At 36.9% G+C, this 21115-nt stretch overlaps 1 protein-coding gene and 1 pseudogene across 1 annotated transcript in view; one reads left to right on the top strand and one right to left on the bottom strand.

Moving 5' to 3' along the window:
* Positions 1–21115, top strand: part of MPP7 (MAGUK p55 scaffold protein 7) — a 249090-nt gene that overhangs the window by 75497 nt on the left and 152478 nt on the right. Inside the window, exon 2 of the mRNA XM_049777483.1 lies at positions 2610–2773. Coding sequence (XP_049633440.1) covers positions 2737–2773 — 37 coding nt within the window. The 5' untranslated portion in view covers positions 2610–2736. The remainder of the gene's footprint in view (positions 1–2609; positions 2774–21115) is intronic.
* Positions 19175–19332, bottom strand: LOC126014822 (uncharacterized; annotated as a pseudogene).

Below are 21115 nucleotides of genomic sequence, written 5' to 3'. Positions count from 1 at the left end.
GAAGATAATTACTTTGCCACATATATTTCTTTAAAAAGCACAGCATTGGAAAAATTTAACCTTGATTGTTCATTAGGAAATAGAAAAGGAGAAATGCTAAGACCTTTCATATCTGGTGTTTATATAGAACACTAGTATCAGTTTATGGGGTGTTTGGATGTAAAGTATTAGAGGTGTGTAACATTAGAAAATATATTTTATATATTTTTATATATATTTTATATATTTTATTATATATATTATATATATTATATATATTTATATATTTTATAAACGCACACTGGTATATGATATGATATAACAATATGGTTTTTAAACCAAAACATTGAAAGTGACTACATAATTGTTTTATGTAGTTCTAAAACTCGTACACAATAACTACTTATGGCATAAAAAGCTTAATTCATACATATACAATAAATGCTGCCCACATACATATTTGCTCTAATTGTATGAATATGAAATTTATAAATATATAAAATTATAAGTATGCTTTATATAAATATGATATACTATATATACAATACATTTGAATGATATATTTGTAACCAGTTTACAAATTTGCATCACTTTAGCAGAAAAACAGAAGTCTTGTACTAGAACATGTTTATTTTTGTTTTGGACTGTACCAGATGGTGCTTAGGGATCATTCCTGATTCTTTACTTGGGGACCATGCATTGTGAGGGATTTAGCTTGGACCTCCTGCATGAAAAGCTTATACTTAGTCCATCGATCTGCCTCTCTGACCTTAAAATGCATTCTTTAAATTATGTTTGATCAATTTTTCACTTCCTTCACATTTGAACTAAGGAATGTTTCCATGTAGTTGAACTTATCCAGACAGAATAACTTATTAAAGCAAAGCAGTTTAAAATGATTAGGGACAGTAGTTTTAGAGTTGGGCATGAATGAATAAAGATTAGCTCTTATTTTTAGCTAAGTGGTATCTGTTTTTGCTCTTAAAATAGCTGCCCTCATTTTTAATTAATGCCCCTCTCTATGAGTTTGTATGTATTTCTGAACCACATCAACCTTTGTGATATAAAGCAAAGATAAAAGCTGCAATTAAATTGGGTCTAAGATAGGCTATTTGATGAATTTTTGCAGACTGCTGTTCACTTTAATAATTGGAAAATTATTGTAGAAGGCTTTAATCAGGTTTTACGTTTGAAAATGTTCAAGTGAAATTTGGCAAGCTCTTTATCCTATAATATGAATCAACAGTGTAAAATCTTCAAGGATTAAAAAATGAGCCATTTTTCAGGTGTTTACAGGTACAGTTTTTCTCGTGCATATGGTTTTTAGTGACTGGATTTGCCTTTAGAGAAGGGAGGAATGTATTTAAAGATGAACTTAAACAGATTGTTTGGTTCTCTTGATTTCCAAAAAGTGTATTTTCCATTATTAGGCAGCACGGTCCAAATCTAAACCACATGGCCTCATTCTAGGTGTTAGGCCAATATAAATTTTAATCTTGCTACTTGAGTTTTTTATTTTGTAATCTCACTCCTTGAATTTAAAGGCCTCCTTTATTATTTTCTTTCCCCTGTCACACACTGCATAGTATGTATGCCTTATTGTATCTAATGGCCAAACAATTCAGAATTACTCTGTCTCTTGGGCAAATATGAAAGACTAAGTTTTTCTAAGATAAAATAATTTATCCCAGGTCAGAGAGCTTGAAAGATTAAAGATTAGTTCAAGCCCCAGACCCCTTGCTCTTAGCTATAGCAAGCACAGTGGTGCATTAACTGCTTATTTGGGGATAAATGTAGTTATATGAGTTATTGGAAGAAAATGGCTATTTCCCAAATAAATAATTTATCCCAGGTCACAGAGCTTGAAGAATTAGATATAGGTCAGATTCCAGACCCCTTGCTTTTAGCTGTAATGCAATGGTGCTTTTAGGGCTTATTTTGGGATAAACATCGTTACATGAGTTATTGAAAGAAAATGGCTATTTCCCAAGGTGCATCCAGAGAATGTTATTAGTTTTAACTAAGCAGTCTTTTTTTTTTTAAACTAAAAGAATTTAGTTTTGTGTCTAAATTTGTGTTGTTAGGTTTGATTTAGACATTAACATTTGGGTAAATCTGTGGTTATACATACCTCGCTTTAACTCCAGTATTCTTTTAGGGTCGTTTGTAGATTCCAGTTAGACTTGGCAGGCTTTCAACTGGGATGACTTATTAAAATTATAATTGGCGATAAGTTGACAATTTGTAGAGTTTCTGTTCTACTTTTAGAAATAAGTTTAAAATTAAGTAAACAGAGGGAAGGATTTAGAACGCCATTGCTGTACAAAACTTAAACGTCTTCCCTCAGTGCAGCTCTCAAACCAACTATGGAACTTTCTAAGGAAGCCTTGATTTATGCAAGGAGAACTCTGCTGTTTTTTTTTTTAATAAATCATACATCCACATCATCATTTAAAAAAAAAACAACCTCTCACACTTAATCTTTGTGTATCGTCTGTAAAATGAATTCTGAAGAACTGTGATCATCCTGGTAGTTAGAATAAGAATGGAGAATTGGTTGCAGAAGGGTGCAATTTAGTAACAGACCTGATGTTGATGATGATTTTTTAAAATGACTCTTTTCTTTTTAGAAGCGGCCCCTGGTGACATATAAATCTTGGTCTAACGCGCGGCCGCAGACCGTCGAGCTGGAATTCCCTGCGGCTGACTCTAGCCTGTGTCCGGAGTGTGGCGTCCCAACCTACAGCCCACTGCAACATGCCGGCTTTGTCCACGGGATCGGGGAGCGACCCAGGTATGTAAGCACAAGAGCAACCGTTTTACTTCTGTAGACTCACTATGGTCATTTTGTTTACTGAGAAAGCGACTGACAAAGGCCAACAGGTCCTGCTTGTTTTTCTGTAGCTAACCGGAGAGGGTTGTAATTTTGTCACACTGGAAGTGTCCTTCCAAGATCAAAGTTGACAGACTGCTCCTGGTTTGGGCTGAGCCAGGCATTTTACATTTCTTTTCTTTCTTCCCCCCCACCCCCAAAATGTAGTCTTCTAAAACATATCAAAAGTGGCAAATCCCATGGTGAGCTTCTTACCTTTCACTCAGATTTCCTAAGAAATGAACTTTTTCTTGTCATTGCTTCAGACCTCTTACTCTTTCTTCCTTTAGGAAAAGTCACAGGGCCTCAGTTTTCCTGTGGATTTTTTTCCTTGTTACCCAAGGTAAAAAATGATCCAAACTTGATACCTGCCTTTAATGATGTAGATAAACAAACAGAATGCATCTCATCAGATTAGTTTTATGACAGTGATACATAGAAGGATTTCTGAAAATAGTGAAAAACTCACCAGTGTATATATGTGTGAAATCCCCATTGCAGGAGGTGAGGTGAGGGGGGTCAGTGCACCTTCACAGCCTGATTCTCAGGTTCTTCCCCAGTGTTAGAGCTTGTTAAAAATGTAGATCCTGGGAACCCTTATAGGACTGTTGTTAAAAAAGTATGAGTGGGGTCAAGGGACCCCATACAATTTAAAGACCTTTCAAAAGAAGAGCCAGAAGAGAGTAACAAGAAATACTATGTGCCCCAATTGAATAGGATTGTTACTCCATTATGTAAGCAGCTGAGACAGCTCTCTTAGACTGGATAGCTAGTAGTAACATACGTCTAAAAAAAGGCTGACCCCATAAATATGATTCTTGTATTATATTACATTGGCATTTTTATTTGCTGCATTTGCAAATATCAATTTTTGCTATTTCAAGATCTTTCATATTTATCTTTTGGCAAGTTTTATCTTATAGTTTTCTGTCAAGAATCATTAACTTACATACAAATCTTCCTTTTTCCCTCTTCTCAAGATACTAACTTGGAAGCTAGCTCCATTGGAAACATTTTTTTTTCTTTTCAGTTTTTATATAGTCCCACATTGTATTGTACTATATAAAATGAAAGATTTAACTTTCCTTAGTGGTTTGGGAAATTATAGATAAAATTTATTTGAGCCATAAATTTACTATGGTTATGTCATGAATAAGTTTTATTGCCTTGCTAGTTACCAAAAATGCCATCATTTAAATTGAATGCGAAATATTGTCGCTGATTTCTATCTGAGGGAATGATTAAAATGGAGTATTTCTAGTTTATAGGGTAGTTTAGGTGTCAGTCATGAAACATTTCACAGACTATAGAGCATATGTACAATTTAAATTTGAAAAAGAAATTCTCTGCATGTAGCAAGCTCACTTGTTTATGTCCCCATAACTCACACCTGGCTTTGTGGCTATCACTCTCTAATTTTTTTTCCTCTTTCTCCCTCCCCTCTTTTTCATTTGTATGTCCCAATGAGGTTTGAGTCAGACAGCAAAGATGTGCTTCTTCTAAAAGTCATGCATTTGGGTAGACCCCAAGTGTGATGGGCTCTTTAAGATGCTTATGGGTCCCTCACAGACAAATTTCAGTTTTTCAGTTAGAGAGGTTGTGTCTGCTACCATCAGCATGTGCCCAGCAATTCTAGCTGTTGGTATCAGGTCTCCACAGCAGGGCAGAGCCAAAGGGCAGGTGACCAGGCAGCAGGAGACCAGTGCCAACTAGCAGCAGCCCCAAAGGCGCATAATGGAAAGTGTCTACCACATCTTTGCTTCCCTTTCCACTGATCTCACTAAGAAGCACATCTAATTCAACCCATAATAAAACAAGATTCTTGTTCTCAAGATGTTTAATTTAAAAAAGAAAAGAAACTTTGTCACCTACTAGTGTCCTCATTTTTGAAGTGGTATCTTTCAAGAATTTTCTGTCTGTTCAACATCTATGTATGTATGTACATTAATATATTGTTTTAGTTTTTGTTTTGGGGCCACACCTGGTGGTGCTGGGGATTAAACCTGGGTGCAGGCAAGCATACTACCTGCTCTACTATTGTGCTGGCCCTGAATGTATTGTATTTTTGTTTGTTTGTTTGTTTGTTTTGTTTTGAGTCAGACCTGGCAGTGCTCAGGGGTTATTTTTGGCTATGAGCTCAGAAATCCCTCCTAGCTTGGGGGACCCTATGAGACACTGGGGGATCAAAGCGCGGGCCATCCTAGCTAGCGCACGCAAGAACAACGCCCTACTGCTTGCACCACCGCTCTGGCCCCTAGGTATTATTTTTTTTGTTACATGAACATCTTGCTTCAGTTTACAACCTTTATTTCAATTAGTGAATCAGTATCCTGCCTTATTAACTAAAATATTTAATCCTATTTTCACTATTTTTGTTTGTTTGTTTGTTTTGGGCCAAATCCTGTGATGCTCAGGGATAAGATGCCAGGGACTGAGTCAGAGTTAGCCTAAGTGGCTCCGTGCAGCACAAGTACTTTGCCTCCTTTCCTATTTCCTTTCCCCTTTATTCAGATTTTCTGACTTCCCCCAGTATCTCTTTTTTGTTGTTGTTGGGTTGTCCCAAGATCTTAGTTGTTTTGGTCTCATTAGGATTGTCTAGATTGTGATGAAGCCAGGAAGGCTCATCTTGTTATGATGGTTTGCTTTGCTTATATTATTGAATATATATTGTTGCTTATATTATTGAATGCACATATTGTTCTGTTGTATTCAGAATCATCTTGTTATGCTGATCTTAAAGGTTTCAGGAATGTTAGTCAAGCATGCTCTAAGATTCTCCCCATTGGAATTTGTCTGATATAACATGTCATGTCATATTAAAGATGCTTACGTGTAATCATGTATTGGTGTTGTTGTTGCTTACATATTGTCATATATTTATGTTGATGATCAGCTAGCTAAAGTACCTTTTGTCAGATATCCTTTGCTCACTCATTTTCTTTTCAACATAGCCATTGATCAGATGTTCTCATGAGCCCCTCCTCAGTTTTGATCCTTAGCAAGTATGACTTACAGAACATAGAGAATCACATTTACCAGTTTATTCTATCAAGAAGGATCCAGATAGAGAGGTATGTGGGGTGAGGTTTGGGTAGATCCAGACATAGGAGCTTCAGTCCTGATGGAATTGAGGCATATCATCTGCCTGGCAGACGAATATGAACATGGAGTTCACTGCACCCCATTATTTTGAGATTCTTAGGGATGTTCTTCCTATAGCATAATCTTGTATATCCAGCCATCTACTCCTTTCCAGAAGAGTGAAGGGAGAGATTTTGTTCCTTCATTAAGGCTATTATTTTTCAGGATTTCAAAACACAGCCAACCTGGCAGATGTGAAGGAAGATCTCTGTAGTTTTCATTTGTGTTTCTTGGTCATTGTGAGGTCATACACATTTGGACACTTAGATGTCCTCTTATGAAATAACAGTTTAGAATGGCTCAATTTTCTGGTGCGTTCTCTACTTGCAAATGTAGGACCTGCCAATTTTTTTTCTGGATTCCACTAAGTTGTGCTGGTCCTCTGTGTTGCAACTCTTCTCTTACTCTCTGGTTTATCTTCTCTTTATTTCTGTTCTTCCCTCTCTGATCTCCTTTCTCAATTCCACATGCATAATTTACACATTTTATTGTAGTTGAGAACCATTTTTTATTGTTGATTTTTTAATCCTTATAGTCACAAGATTTAATGTAGTGGAGTTATCTATTTATATATACTTTTATATGTTTAGTTACATGAATTTTCTGTGGAGTGTGTGTGTGTGTCTGTGTGTGTGTGTGTAAGTGAGTAATATAACCTGTTATTTTCCTTCTCACTTGCCTTTGATTTTCACAGTCATGCCAACCTCATCCTAAGTGCTGAGATGGGTCTGCTTTTCCTTGGAAATGTTTGGGAAAGGCTGAAATGAGTTTCTTCTTGACTTGAACTTAACCTGCCAGATTATTTCACTTGGGACTAAAAATAGTGCTAACTAATTTATTTGAAAGGTTTAAAGAATGTTCTGGCTTACAGTGATGGAGGGAATGTTACACGGTTGGTGGGATTGTTGCTGGAACATTGAGTGCCAGAAAAAATGGTATTATGAGCAACTTTGTAAACCACGGTGTATAAAAAAAAATAATAACTACTCCATTAAAAATTTTTGGCTTTCACTTTCTCCCAGGGTCAATTTTAGTAATTATCAAGGACTTGATCTGTTTCATTAAAAAATTTTGCAAACATTATTTTGTGCATACCGTTTCTGTATTAATGCTTCTCTTTATGGTCCTACTAATGGTACTTTTTGTCCTTTGTCCTCAGTCCTTAACGTCAGAGCTTTGTTGATTTTAGATGTAAACTTTTGACCTTGTTAAATTTTCTCTATTGTGAATCTTTAATTAATTTATTGCTTTTGTTTTTGTTTATTCTAATTATAGGAATTTGTTAATAAAAATTTAGCCTTATTTTTCCCACTGTTCAGTTTTATTTTGTTCATACTTTTAAGATACTGTATAATTTTATCATTTTGTTTTATCTTGAATGGCTTTGTAATTGATTATAATTTAACATATAAAGTAAGAAAATTTTATTTATCATTGCATTGAACATTGTTTTGTTCTAGAATATATGAATATATATATATTATTTTTTTTGACTAGAATATATGAAGCCCCGAGTTTAGTCCCTGACACAGTATGAGCTCCTAACACCACTACTTGTTTCCCACCAAACCCCATCAGGTTTTTGTTTTATTTTGTTTTGTTTTGTTTTTAGCGACATCTGGAGATACTAAGGGGTTACTTCTGGCTCTGTACTCAGAAATCTCTTCAAGTCATGTTCAGGGAACATTCATGGCCAGGTATCAAATATGGGCTGGCCATTTCCAAAGCAAGTGCCTTTTCTACTATGGTATCAGTCTGGCCCCATTTTTGGTCTATTTTTTAATTGAAATTAAATATGCTATTTAACTCTTATTTTTTTCCTTTTGGGCCACACCCAGTTATGCTCAGGGCTCACTCTTGGCTCTGCACTTAGGGATCACTTCTAGTGGGCTTAGCAGACCATATGGAATGCTGACAATAGAATTCAGGTTATCTGGATGCAAGGCAAGTGTACTACTCACTGTATTGTATTGTATATCACTTTGGCCCAGCCATTTAATTTTTATAAATTTAAATTTTCGAAGTATTCACAAAGTTGTACAAGCAGCATCATTCTTTTCCTAAGCATTTCTTCATCCCCCCAAAAGTTGTGTCCCTCAAGAAATAACTATGTTCCCCATCTCTAACCTAGGCACCTGACAAGTACCATTCTACTTTGCTTCCAAAAATATGAACTTTTATCTGAGATAAAGAAATATCTGAGTTATTTTATAGAAATGAAATCAATGCATGGTGAACTGACTTGGATCTGTTGTAGTATATACAGCATTTTGTTTTGCCAATGTTAATTAATTTGGGATGTTTCCCCCTTTTTGGCTTTTGTGAATAATGCTCTAATGTCTGTTGTATAAGTTTCTGCCCTGATTTCAGTTATTTGGAAGAATATATGTAGATGCAGACTTACCTTGTCATATGATAATTCTGAATTTAGTTTTTTTAAGAACCACTAGACTTTCCCACAGAATCTTGAATCTTTCACCAGCTGGTTTGTGGATTCCAGTTTCTCCCACATCCTCTTCAATATTTCTACTTTCTGGAGTTGTGAAATGTATCTCATTGTAATGTGAATTTTTATTTATTGTTTACATTTTATTTTTAGTCACTGTGAAATCACAAAGTTCTTTATTTATTTTTATTTATTTATTATTTATTTATTTATTTGGTTTTAGGGCTACACCTGGTTATGTGCTCAGAAATTGCTCCTGGCTTGGGGACCATATGGGATACCGGGAATCGAACCTCTGTTCGTCCTAGGCTAGGGCGCGCAGGGCAGATGACATTGACATTGTTATGATCATTCTCAATGTAGTTATTGCTCTAACTGTACTCACTCTTTGTGGTGAGCTTCATATCGTGAGCTGGTCCTTCCAGCCTTTATCTCTGGGAATAATTTTAATAATGTCTTTTATTTTTCTTAAAACGCATAGATGAGTGAGATTATTCTGTGTCTCTCTCTCCCTCTGACTTATTTCACCGAGCATAAACGATTCCATGTGCATTCATGTATAGGAAAATTTCATGACTTCATCTTTACTGATGGCTGCATAGTATTTCATTGTGTATGTGTACCACAGTTTCTTTAGCCATTCATCTATTGAAGGCATTATGGTTGTTTCCAGAGTGTGGCTATTGGAAATAGCATTGCAGTAAATATAGGTGTGAGGAAGGGATTTTTGTATTGCATTTTTGTATTCCTAGGATATATTCCTAGGAGTGGTACAGCTGGATCATATGGGAGCTCTATTTCCAGTTTTTTGAGGAATCTCCATATTGTTTTCCATAAGGGCTGGGCTAGACAGCATTCCCACCAGCAGTGAATGAGAGTTCTTTTCTCCCCACATTCCCACCAGCACTGATTGTTCTTTGTGATGTATGCCAGTCTCTGTGGCATGGGATGGTATCTTATTGTTGTTTTTTTTATTTTTTTTTATAATGCAATGTATTGTATATAATAATATATTGTATATACATTGTATTCCATTATTGAATAACAATATTTTTTTTTCTTAACACCACCCATCACCAGTGCAACATTCCCATCACCAATGTCCCAAGTCTCCCTCCTCCCCACCCGACCCCCGCCTGTACTCTAAACAGGTTCTCAATTTCCCTCATACATTCTCATTATTAGGACAGTTCAAAATGTAGTTATTTATCCAACTAAACTCATCACTCTTTGTGATGAGCTTCCTGAGGTGAGCTGGAACTTCCAGCTCTTTTCTCTTTTGTGTCTGAAAGTTATTATTGCAAGAATGTCTTTCATTTTTCTTAAAACCCATAAATGTGTGAGACCATTCTGCGTTTTTCTCTCTCTCTCTGACTTATTTCACTCAGCATAATAGATTCCGTGTACATCCATGTATAGGAAAATTTCATGACTTCATCTCTCCTGACAGCTGCATAATATTCCATTGTGTATATGTACCACAGTTTCTTTAGCCATTCGTCTGTTGAAGGGCATCTTGGTTGTTTCCAGAGTCTTGCTATGGTAAATAGAGCTGCAATGAATATAGGTGTAAGGAAGGGGTTTTTGTATTGCATTTTTGTGTTCCTAGGGTATATTCCTAGGAGTGGTATAGCTGGATCGTATGGGAGCTCGATTTCCAGTTTTTGGAGGAATCCCCATATCGCTTTCCATAAAGGTTGAACTAGACGGCATTCCCACCAGCAGTGGATAAGAGTTCCTTTCTCTCCACATCCCCGCCAGCACTAATTGTTCTCATTCTTTGTGATGTGTGCCATTCTCTGTGGTGTGAGGTGGTATCTCATCGTTGTTTTGATTTGCATCTCCCTGATGATTAGTGATGTGGAGCACTTTTTCATGTGTCTTTTGGCCATCTGTATTTCTTCTTTGTCAAAGTGTCTGTTCATTTCTTCTCCCCATTTTTTGATGGGATTAGATGTTTTTTTCTTGTAAAGTTCTGTCAGTGCCTTGTATATTTTGGAGATTAGCCCCTTATCTGATGGGTATTGGGTGAATAGTTTCTCCCACTCAGTGGGTGGCTCTTGTATCTTGGGCACTATTTCCTTTGAGGTGCAGAAGCTTCTCAGCTTAATATATTCCCATCTGTTAATTTCTGTTTTCACTTGCTTGGAGAGTGCAGTTTCTTCCTTGAAGATGCCTTTAGCCTCAATGTCCTGGAGTGTTTTACCTACGTATTGTTCTATATATCTTATGGTTTTGGGGCTGATATCGAGGTCTTTAATCCATTTGGATTTTACCTTCGTACATGATGTTAGCTGGGGGTCTAAGTTCAATTTTTTGCAAGTGGCTACCCAGTTGTGCCAACACCACTTGTTGAAGAGGCTTTCTTTGTTCCATTTAGGATTTTTTGCTCCTTTATCAAAAATTAGGTGATTGTATGTCTGGGGAACATTCTCTGAGTATTCAAGCTTATTCCACTGATCTGAGGGCCTGTCCTTATTCCAATACCATGCTGTTTTGATAACTATTGCTTTGTAGTAAAGTTTAAAGTTGGGGAAAGTAATTCCTCCCATATTCTTTTTCCCAATGATTGCTTTAGCTATTCGAGGGTGTTTATTGTTCCAAATAAATTTCAAAAGTGCCTGGTCCACTTCTTTGAAGAATGTCATGGGTATCTTTAGGGGGATCGCATTAAATCTGTACAGTGCTTTGGGGAGTATTGCCATTTTAATGATGTTAATCCTGCCAATCCATGAGCAGGGTATGTGCTTCCATTTCCGCGTGTCCTCTCTTATTTCTTGGAGCAGAGTTTTATAGTTTTCCTTGTATAGGTCCTTCACATTTTTAGTCAAGTTGATTCCAAGATATTTGAGTTTGTGTGACACTATAGTGAATGGAGTTGTTTTCTTAATGTCCATTTCTTCCTTATTAGTATTGGTGTATAGAAAGGCCATTGATTTTTGTGTGTTAATTTTGTAGCCTGCCACCTTGCTATATGAGTCTATTGTTTCTAGAAGCTTTTTGGTAGAGTCTTTGGGGTTTTCTAAGTAGAGTATCATGTCATCTGCAAACAGTGAGAGCTTGACTTCTTCCTTTCCTATCTGGATTCCCTTGATATCCTTTTCTTGCCTAATCGCTATAGCGAGTACTTCCAGTGCTATGTTGAATAGGAGTGGTGAGAGAGGACAGCCTTATCTTGTGCCAGAATTTAGAGGAAAGGCTTTCAGTTTTTCTCCATTGAGGACAATATTTGCCTCTGCCTTGTGGTAGATGGCCTTCACTATATTGAGAAAGGTTCCTTCCATTCCCATCTTGCTGAGAGTTTTGATCAAGAATGAGTGTTGGACCTTGTCAAATGTTTTCTCTGCGTCGATTGATATGATCATGTGATTTTTATTTTTCTTGCTGTTGATGTTGTGTATTATGTTGATAGATTTACGGATGTTAAACCAGCCTTGCATTCCTGGAATGAAACCTACTTGATCGTAGTGGATGATCTTCTTAATGAGGCATTGAATCCTATTTGCCAGGATTTTGTTGAAGATCTTTGCATCTGCATTCATCAGCGTTATTGGTCTGTAATTTTCTTTTTTCGTAGCATCTCTGTCTGGTTTAGGTATCAAGGTAATGTTGGCTTCATAAAAGCTATTTGGAAGTTTTCCTGTTTTTTCAATTTCATGAAAGAGTCTTGCCAGGATTGGTAGTAGTTCCTCTTGAAAGGTTTGAAAGAATTCATTAGTAAATCCATCTGGGCCTGGGCTTTTGTTTTTGGGCAGACATTTGATTACTTTCTTAATTTCCTCAATAGTAATGGGTGTGTTTAGATATGCTACATCCTCTTCATTCAATTGTGGAAGATTATAAGATTCCAAAAATTTATCCATTTCTTCCAGGTTTTCATTTTTAGTGGCATAGAGTTTCTCAAAGTAGTTTCTGATTACCCTTTGAATCTCTACCATATCAGTAGTGATCTCTCCTTTTTCATTCCTAATACGAGTTATCAAGTTTCTCTCTCTTTCTTTGTTAGTTTTGCCAGTGGTCTATCAATCTTGTTTATTTTTTCAAAGAACCAACTTCTGCTTTCGTTGATCTTCTGGATGGTTTTTCTGGTTTCCACTTCATTGATTTCTGCTCTCAGCTTTGTTATTTCCTTCTGCCTCCCTATTTTTGGATCCTTTTGTTGAGCACTTTCTAATTCTATGAGCTGCGTCATTAAGCTATTCAGGTATGCCCCTTCTTCTTTCCTGATGTGTGCTTGCAAAGCTATAAATTTTCCTCTCAGTACTGCTTTTGCTGTGTCCCATAGGTTCTGATAATTTGTGTCTCCATTGTCATTTGTTTTCAGGAAGGTTTTGATTTCCTCTTTGATTTCATCTCGGACCCACTGATTATTCAGTATGAGGCTATTTAACTTCCAGGTGTTAAAATTTTTCTTCTGTGTCCCTTTGTAGTTTATACATAATTTCAGGGCTTTGTGGTCAGCAAAGGCAGCCTGCAAAATTTCTATCCTCTTGATATTATGGAGGTATGTTTTGTGTGCTAACATGTAGTCTATCCTAGAGAATGTCCCATGTACATTAGAGAAAAATGTATATCCAGGCTTCTGGGGGTGGAGTGTCCTGTATATATCTACTAGGCCTCTTTCTTCCATTTCTCTCCTCAGGTCTAGTATATTCTTGTTGGGTTTCAGTCTGGTTGACCTGTCTAGTGTTGACAATGCCGTGTTGAGGTCTCCCACAATTATTGTGTTGTTATTGATATTATTTTTCAGATTTGTCAACAGTTGTATTAAATATTTTGCTGGCCCCTCATTCGGTGCATATATGTTTAGGAGGGTGATTTCTTCCTGCTGTACATATCCCTTGATTAATACAAAATGTCTATCTTTGTCCCTTACTACTTTCCTAAGTATAAAGTTTGCATCATCTGATATTAATATGGCCACTCCTGATTTTTTTTTTGGGTGTTGTTTGCTTGGATGATTTTCCTCCAGCCTTTTATTTTGAGTCTATGTTTGTTCTGACTATTCAGGTGCGTTTCTTGTAGGCAGCAGAAGGTTGGATTGAGTTTTTTGATCCATTTAGCCACTCTGTGTCTCTTAACTGGTGCATTTAGTCCATTGACATTGAGAGAAAGAATTGTCCTGGGAGTTAGTGCCATCTTTATATTAAAGTTTGGTGTGTCTGTTGGTAAGCCTTGTCTTAAAGTATGCCGTTCAGTTTTTCTTTTAAGAATGGTTTTGAGTCTGTGAAGTTTTTGATCTGTTGTTTGTCTGTGAAACTATGTATTGTTCCTTCAAACCTGAAAATGAGTTTTGCTGGGTGCAGTATTCTAGGCGAAGCATTTATTTCATTGAGTTTTGTCACTATGTCCCACCACTGCCTTCTGGCCTTGAGTGTTTCTGGTGACAGGTCTGCAGTAAATCTCAAGGATGTTCCCTTGAATGTAATTTCTCTTTTCGATCTTGCTGCTTTCAGAATTCTGTCTCTATCTATGGGATTCGTCATTGTGACTAGGATGTGTCTTGGGGTGTTTTTTCTGGGGTCTCTTTTAGTTGGCACTCTTCGGGCATGCAGGATTTGATCACATGTATTCATTATCTCTGGTAGTTTCTCTTTAATGATGTTCTTGACTGTTGATTCTTCCTGGAGATTTTCTTCCTGAGTCTCTGGGACTCCAATGATTCTTAAGTTGTTTCTGTTGAGCTTATCATAGACTTCTATTTTCATCTGTTCCCATTCTTTGAGTAATTTTTCCATTGTTTGATCATTTGCTTTGAGGCTTTTTTCCAATTTCTTCTGCTGTATGTAATTGTTATGTATCTCATCTTCCAGTGTACTGATTCTATCCTCAGCTGCTGTTAACCTGTGGGAAATCTCAAACATGTTTTTCTTCAGTTCATCTACTGAGTTTCTCAGACCTGTTATTTGATCTGAAATTTCTGTTTGGAGTTTTCTCATTTCTATCTTCATATTCTCCTGATTCTTTTTAGTTTTCTCTTCTATACTTTGTTTGAGTTCTTTGAACATGTTCCATATTGCAACTCTAAACTCCTTATCTGAGAGACTGACTAGGTGGTTGGTCATGTTCAAGTCATCAGAGTTGCCATCTTCATTCTCTATGTCTGGCACTGGCCCGTGTTGTTTCCCCATTGTCACACTAGTACTGCGTGTTTTTCTACGTGTTGTGATTGTATTCATCGGCTAAATGCTGTGCACCGTTGCGAAGGGGAGCGGAGCAACCGTGCTCCTCTGGCTTCTCCCTTTCTGGGCGTGTCGACTCACCTCCATGGAAGGCTCACAGGAAGGCAGGCTGGCAGATGGGCTGCACCCAGGATGAAATCAGGCCAAAAATGCAGGACAGCAGAGTAGAGAGGCAGAAGTGTGCTGGCATCTGAGATCCAGCGAAGTTCAGTGGCTCCTCCCTTTCTGGGCATGTCACAGGAAGGCAGGCTGGCTGATGAGCCGCACCAAGGGTGAAATCAGGCCGGAAATGCAGGACAGCAGAGTAGAGAGGCAGAAGGGTGCTGGCATCTGAGATCCAGCGAAGTTCAGTGGCTCCTCCCTTTCTGGGCGTTTCACAGAAAGGCAGGATGGCTGATGAGCTGCACCAAGGGTGAAATCAGGCCGAAAATGTAGGACAGCAGAGTAGAGAGGCAGAAGGGTGCTGGCATCTGAGATCCAGCGAAGTTCAGTGGCTCCTCCCTTTCTGGGCGTGTGGACTCACCTCCACGGAAGGCTCAGGGGAAGGCAGACTCCCCGGAAAGCTCACAGGAAGGCAGGCTGGCTGATGAGCCGCACCAAGGGTGAAATCAGGCCGAAAATGCAGGACAGCAGAGTAGAGAGGCAGAAGGGTGCTGGCATCTGAGATCCAGCGAAGTTCAGTGGCTCCTCCTTTTCTGGGCGTGTTGACTCACCTCCCTTATTGTTGTTTTGATTTGCATCTTCTTGATGATTAATGATGTGGAGCATTTTTTTCATGTGCCTTTTGGCCATTTGTATTTCTTTGAGAAATTGTTAATTTCTTATCCCCCCCCCTTTATTTATTTTTGGGCCACACCCAGTGATGCTCAAGGGCTACTCCTGGCTATGACCTACCTCAGAAATCACTCCAGGCTTGGGGGACCATATGAGATGCCAGGGGATCAAACCACGGGATGTTCTGGGTCAGCTGCAGGCAAGGTAAACGCCCTACTGCTGCGCCATCACTTCTGCCTCTTCTCCCCATTATTTGATGAGGTTAGATTTTTTTTCTTATAAAGTTATGTCATTTCCTTGTATATTTTTAATATATGCTCCTTATCTGATGGATATTGGTTGAATAGTTTCTCCCATTCTGTGAGTGGCTTTTTTTTATCCTAGGTACTATTTTCTTTGAGGTGCAGAAGATTCTCAGCTTAATATAGTCCCATCTATTTATCGCTGCTTCCACTTGTTTGGAGAGTTCTGTTTCCTCCTTGAAGATGCCTTTCGTCTCAATGTCATGGAGTGTTTTACCTACATGTTGTTTGATATACCTTATGGTTTCAGGTCTGATATCAAGGTCTTTAATCCATATGGATTTGATTTTTTTCATGGTGTTTGATGGAGGTCTGAGTTTGCTTTTTTTTGTATGTAACTGACCAATTGTGCCAATACCACTTGTTGAAGAGGCTTTCCTTTCTCCATTTTGCATTTCTTGTCCCTTTATCAAAAATTAAATGATTGTATATCTGGGACACATTCTCTGAATACTCAAGTCTATTGCATTAATCTGAGGGTATGTCTTTATCCCAGTACCATGCTGTTTTAATGACTATAGCTTTTCTAATACAATTTAAATTTGGGGAAAGTGATACATCCTATATTACTTTTCTCAAGGGCTGCTCTAGCTATTTTTGGGTGTTTATTGTTACACAGGAATTTTAGGAATGTTTGATCCACTTCTTTGAAGAATGTCATGAGTATCTTTAGAGGGAGTAAATTAAATCTGTACAATGCTTTGGGGAGTATTGCCATTTTAATGATGTTAATTCTACCAGTCCATGAGCAGGGTATGTGTCTTTATTTTCGTATGTCCTCTTTTATTTTTTGAATCAGGGTTTTGTAGTTTTCTTTGTATAGGTTCTTCACCTTTTTAATTAAGTTGCCACAAGCCAATGGCAAATATTATTCTCAATGAAGATAAACTAAAAGCCTTTCCTCTAAAATATGGTACAAGACAAGGCTGCCCTCTCCTACCACTCCTATTCAACATAGTGCTGAAAGTTCTTGCCATAGAGATTAGGCAAGAAAAGATATCAAGGGCATCCAAATAGGAAAGGAATAAATCAAGCTCTCACTGTTTGCAGATGAATGATATTATATTTAGAAAACCCTAAAGACTCTACCAAAAAGCTTCTAAAAACAATAGATTCATATAGCAAAGTGGCAGGCTACACAATTAACACGCAAAAATCAATGGCCTTCTTGCACACCAATAATGATTGAGAAGAAATGGACATTAAAAAAACAATTCCATTCCCATTAGTGTCACACAAACTCAAATATCTTGGCGTCAACTTAACTTCTCTGTATTATTAATGGCTTAATATTTATCCTAGAAGTATGTTTGTGACTTTATCTGGAAATGGTTTATTTACAAGAGTTCAGTGCTCTTTGTTTAAAAATTCTAGAAAATATTGATGACTTTGTGCCTCTAGTAGACTTTCTTAATTGACAGAGCACCTGGATCAAAAGTTAGCTTTCAAGTTACAAAAGGTAATTCTTATTGTTCTTTATATTCTAATTTGGTTTAGTGACTTATCTTTTAACTTGTCTTTCTATGAAACAAATTTACCTTTATTTCTCCTTCTTTCCCAGATATATTTGCTGTCATTAATGTTTTTCATTGATGCTATTACCCTAAAATACCTAAATACTATCTAATGATACTACATGGGACACAAAGCCTTTTAAAATTAATCTACATTAAATAGAGCAAGAAAATGGCCAGAATTTTTTTTCTGAACAAAGAAATGTGTTTTTGTTTTTGTTTTGTTTCATTTTGTTCTGGGTCACACCCAGCAGCACTCAGGGATTACTCCTGGCTCTACACTCAGAAATCCCTCCTGGCAGGCTCGGGGGACCATATGAGATGCTGGGATTTGAACCACTGTCCTGCATGCAAAGCAAACACTTTTACCTCCATGCTGTCTCTCCAGCTCCACATTAGTCCCTCTCACTATTGCTAATTTCTTTTTAATTTCAGTATTTACTATAGTTTAAGTAGTTACAATAGTGTTAAAGTTTATTGTTTTTACATTCAAAATTGTTTTATACCACCACTACTATAGAAGCATCCATGACACTCTATTACTTTTCCTTTGTCTCTACTATTGTAGGTGGGATTTTTTTTTAAAGGCAGGGGAGAGTGCATAGGGAGGGTGGGAGGGAAGCTGGGGACATTGGTGCACTGCTGAACGGTGTTTTATACTATATGATAAACTTAATCATGAACTGCTTTATAAATATGAACAAATAAATAACTTATATGAACAACCATTGTGTTTCAACAAAGTAAGAGAAATCATCAACAACAATAATGAAAGTAGATAGATAGAGGCTAGGGAGATAATACTAGACACTGACTTGCATTTATATAATACCAGTTTGACCTCTGGTACTGATCATTGTCATTCCAGGACCACCAGGAGTTCCTGAGCAGTGCCTTAAGTAATCCCTGGCACACAAGACCAAAGGCAAAATAAAATGGATGAACTATTTTAATAAAATTATAATTATAAATTTTTGAATTTTAATAAATACCCCCACCCTTAATCCTGCTTGGTGATTGGTTCTGTATTTCAGTGTCCAGGCTTTGTCATTGTTCAGTGCTGTCTATTGTATGGAATATAGACAGTCAAAATCAGAGAAGAGACACATTGTTCTTTTTAAGTGTAGCTGCTAAAAAAATATGGTTTTATTCCATTAAGATGTAATTAAATAGTTGAGAACTAAAGAGATCTTGATACAGTTAAATTATCTTTTTTGCCAAAACTCACATTAAATGTTAAACTTCTTTCTGATGTAGTATACATTAGCCCTTAACATATTAAACTACTCACTAGGAAGCTCAAGTTGAACTTGTTCAAGGCTAAGTGGCCAACTACCTCAAATCAACAAATCAAGTATATGGTTTTATTCCATTAAGATGTAATCAAATAGTTGAGAACTAAAGAAACCTCAATACAGTTAAATTATCTTTTTTGCCAAAACTCACATTAAATGTTAAACTTCTTTCTGATGTAGTATACTTTAGTCCCTTAAAATATTAAACTACTCACCAGGAAGCTCAAGTTGCACTTGTTCAAGGCTAATGGCTGACTACCTCAAATCTGTATATTTTTTGTTCTACTTTTTGATAAGTGAACTGGTGGAAAAATCATCCTTGTTTAAGTATATATTGAAAGGATTTTTTGCCATAGGAGATGTTTATTAAATTTTTTTGTTTTTATTTTGTTCTGGGGCCACATGTGGCCCCCTAACTGCAGGGTTCCTCTTGGTGTTGAGCTCAGGGATCACTCCTGGCAGGGCTTGAGTGGTGCTGGGTATTAAATCTGGGTCTGCCCTGAGATAAACTATCCCTTTGGCTCCATCTTAAACCAAATCTTAAAAACAGGTTTGGTTGTAGAAAGGCATTATGGATTGGTGCCATAATGTAAGCATCTAGATTATTTATTTATTTTTCATTGAAAGGGGAATCCAGGTAGCAGCACTTTGGGTAGAATAAAAAATATTTTTTATCCCCCAATTCACAATACAGATCAGGCAAAGGGCCTGTGTTGAGGTGTATATGGGGTGCATTTAACTGTACCTCCTCTTTCTTTTTTTTTTGTACCTCCTCTTTCTATACTGTCAGTGTAAAGAACACAGCCTGTGGTAAGAATTGGGATGTCTTTTCTTTTCCTTTTATTTTGATTAAAAAAATATATATATATATATCCTTCACCAGTGTAACAGTCCCATGACCAATATCCCAAGTGTCCTTCCTCCCCACCCCACACCGGCCTGTACTCTAGACAGGCTTTCTACTTCCCTCATTCAGTCACATTTTGTTATGATAGTTCTCAGTGTAATTATTTCTGTGACTGCACTAAACGATCCCTGTGGTGAGCTTCATGTCGGGAGCTGGACCCTCCAGTCCTCCTCTATTTTGTCTCTGAGAATCATCACACAAATGTTTTTCATTTTTCTCAAAGCCCATAGATGAGGGAGACCATTCTGTTTATCTCTCTCCCTCTGACTTATTTCACTCAGCATTATACATCCATGTATAGGAAAATACATCCATGTATAGGAAAATTTCATGACTTCATCTCTTCTGATAGCTGCATAATATTCCATTGTGTATATGTACCATAGTTTCTTTAACCATTCATCTAGTGAGGGGCATCTAGGCTGTTTCCAGAATCTGTCTATTGTAAATAACACTGCTATGAATATAGGTGTGAGGAAGGGATTTTTGTATTGTATATTTGTGTTCCTATGATATGTCGCTAGGAGTGGTATAGCTGGATTGTATGGGAGCTCAACTTCCAGCTTTTGGAGAAATTTCCATATCGCTTTCCATAAAGGTTGCACCAGACAGCATTCCCACCAGCAGAGAATAAAAGTTCCTTTCTCTCTACATCCCCACCAGCACTGCTTGTTCTCATTTTTCCTGATGTGTGCCAATCTCTATGGCGTGAGATTGTACCTCATAGTTGTTTTGATTTGCATCTCCCTGGTGATTAGTATGTGGAGCATTTTTTCATGTGCCCTTTAGCCATTTGTATTTCTTTTTTATATAAATATATATAGAATATATATTTATATCTTATATATTTATTATATATAATATATAGTATATAATATATTATATATTTATATATAAATAGATAAAAATATTATTTTTAATACTGTACCCGACTTGCAATGCTACCTCTATCTTAGACTCATATATTTTTAAATAATATGTATGTATGTATACTAAGTCTCTTTCTAGATTTTGTATTATAATTTACAGATTTAGCTGGACACATTTTGGTCTTTTGCGAGGTAGGGGTTGACCCTGATGGTTATGATTTTTATGCCAATTAAAAAGCCAGTTTGAAAGAAAGGTTAAAGATCAGGGAGCACTGAAGCACTAAAGTTCTTGCTCATCAGTTATCAATCACCAACTGATAACCTGTCACATCCTTCTCATTGAAAAAGGGTTTTGATACAGTTTGGGTAATATGGGGCTTCTGAACAGTCAGTGATTGCTTTATTGTCTAACAGATTGTTTCTGAGTGTTTCAAGGAAAAGATTGTTCCTGGGTGTCATGAAAGGTGTTTCTAGGAGAATACTTGAAAAGAAAATATCTTTTCAGTCCATCACATGAAAGCTGCCAAGAACTCTCCCGCCCCACCTTCTGTTTACTAATTCAGCAAGTCTAACCTCCTGAAGGGATAATGAAGATAGTGGTGACTGCCTCAGTTTCTTTCTTTCTTTCTTTCTTTCTTTCTTTCTTTCTTTCTTTCTTTCTTTCTTTCTTTCTTTCTTTCTTTCTTTCTTTCTTTCTTTCTTTCTTTCTTTCTTTCTTTCTTTCTTTCTTTCTTTCTTTCTTTCTTTCTTTCTTTCTTTCTTTCTTTCTTTCTTTCTTTCTTTCTTTCTTTCTTTCTTTCTTCTTTCTTTCTTTCTTTCTTTCTTTCTTTCTTT

The sequence above is a fragment of the Suncus etruscus genome, chromosome 7, assembly GCF_024139225.1.
Source record: "Suncus etruscus isolate mSunEtr1 chromosome 7, mSunEtr1.pri.cur, whole genome shotgun sequence".
Lineage (NCBI taxonomy): Eukaryota > Metazoa > Chordata > Mammalia > Eulipotyphla > Soricidae > Suncus > Suncus etruscus.
This window is presented reverse-complemented; position numbering and strand designations above follow the sequence as displayed.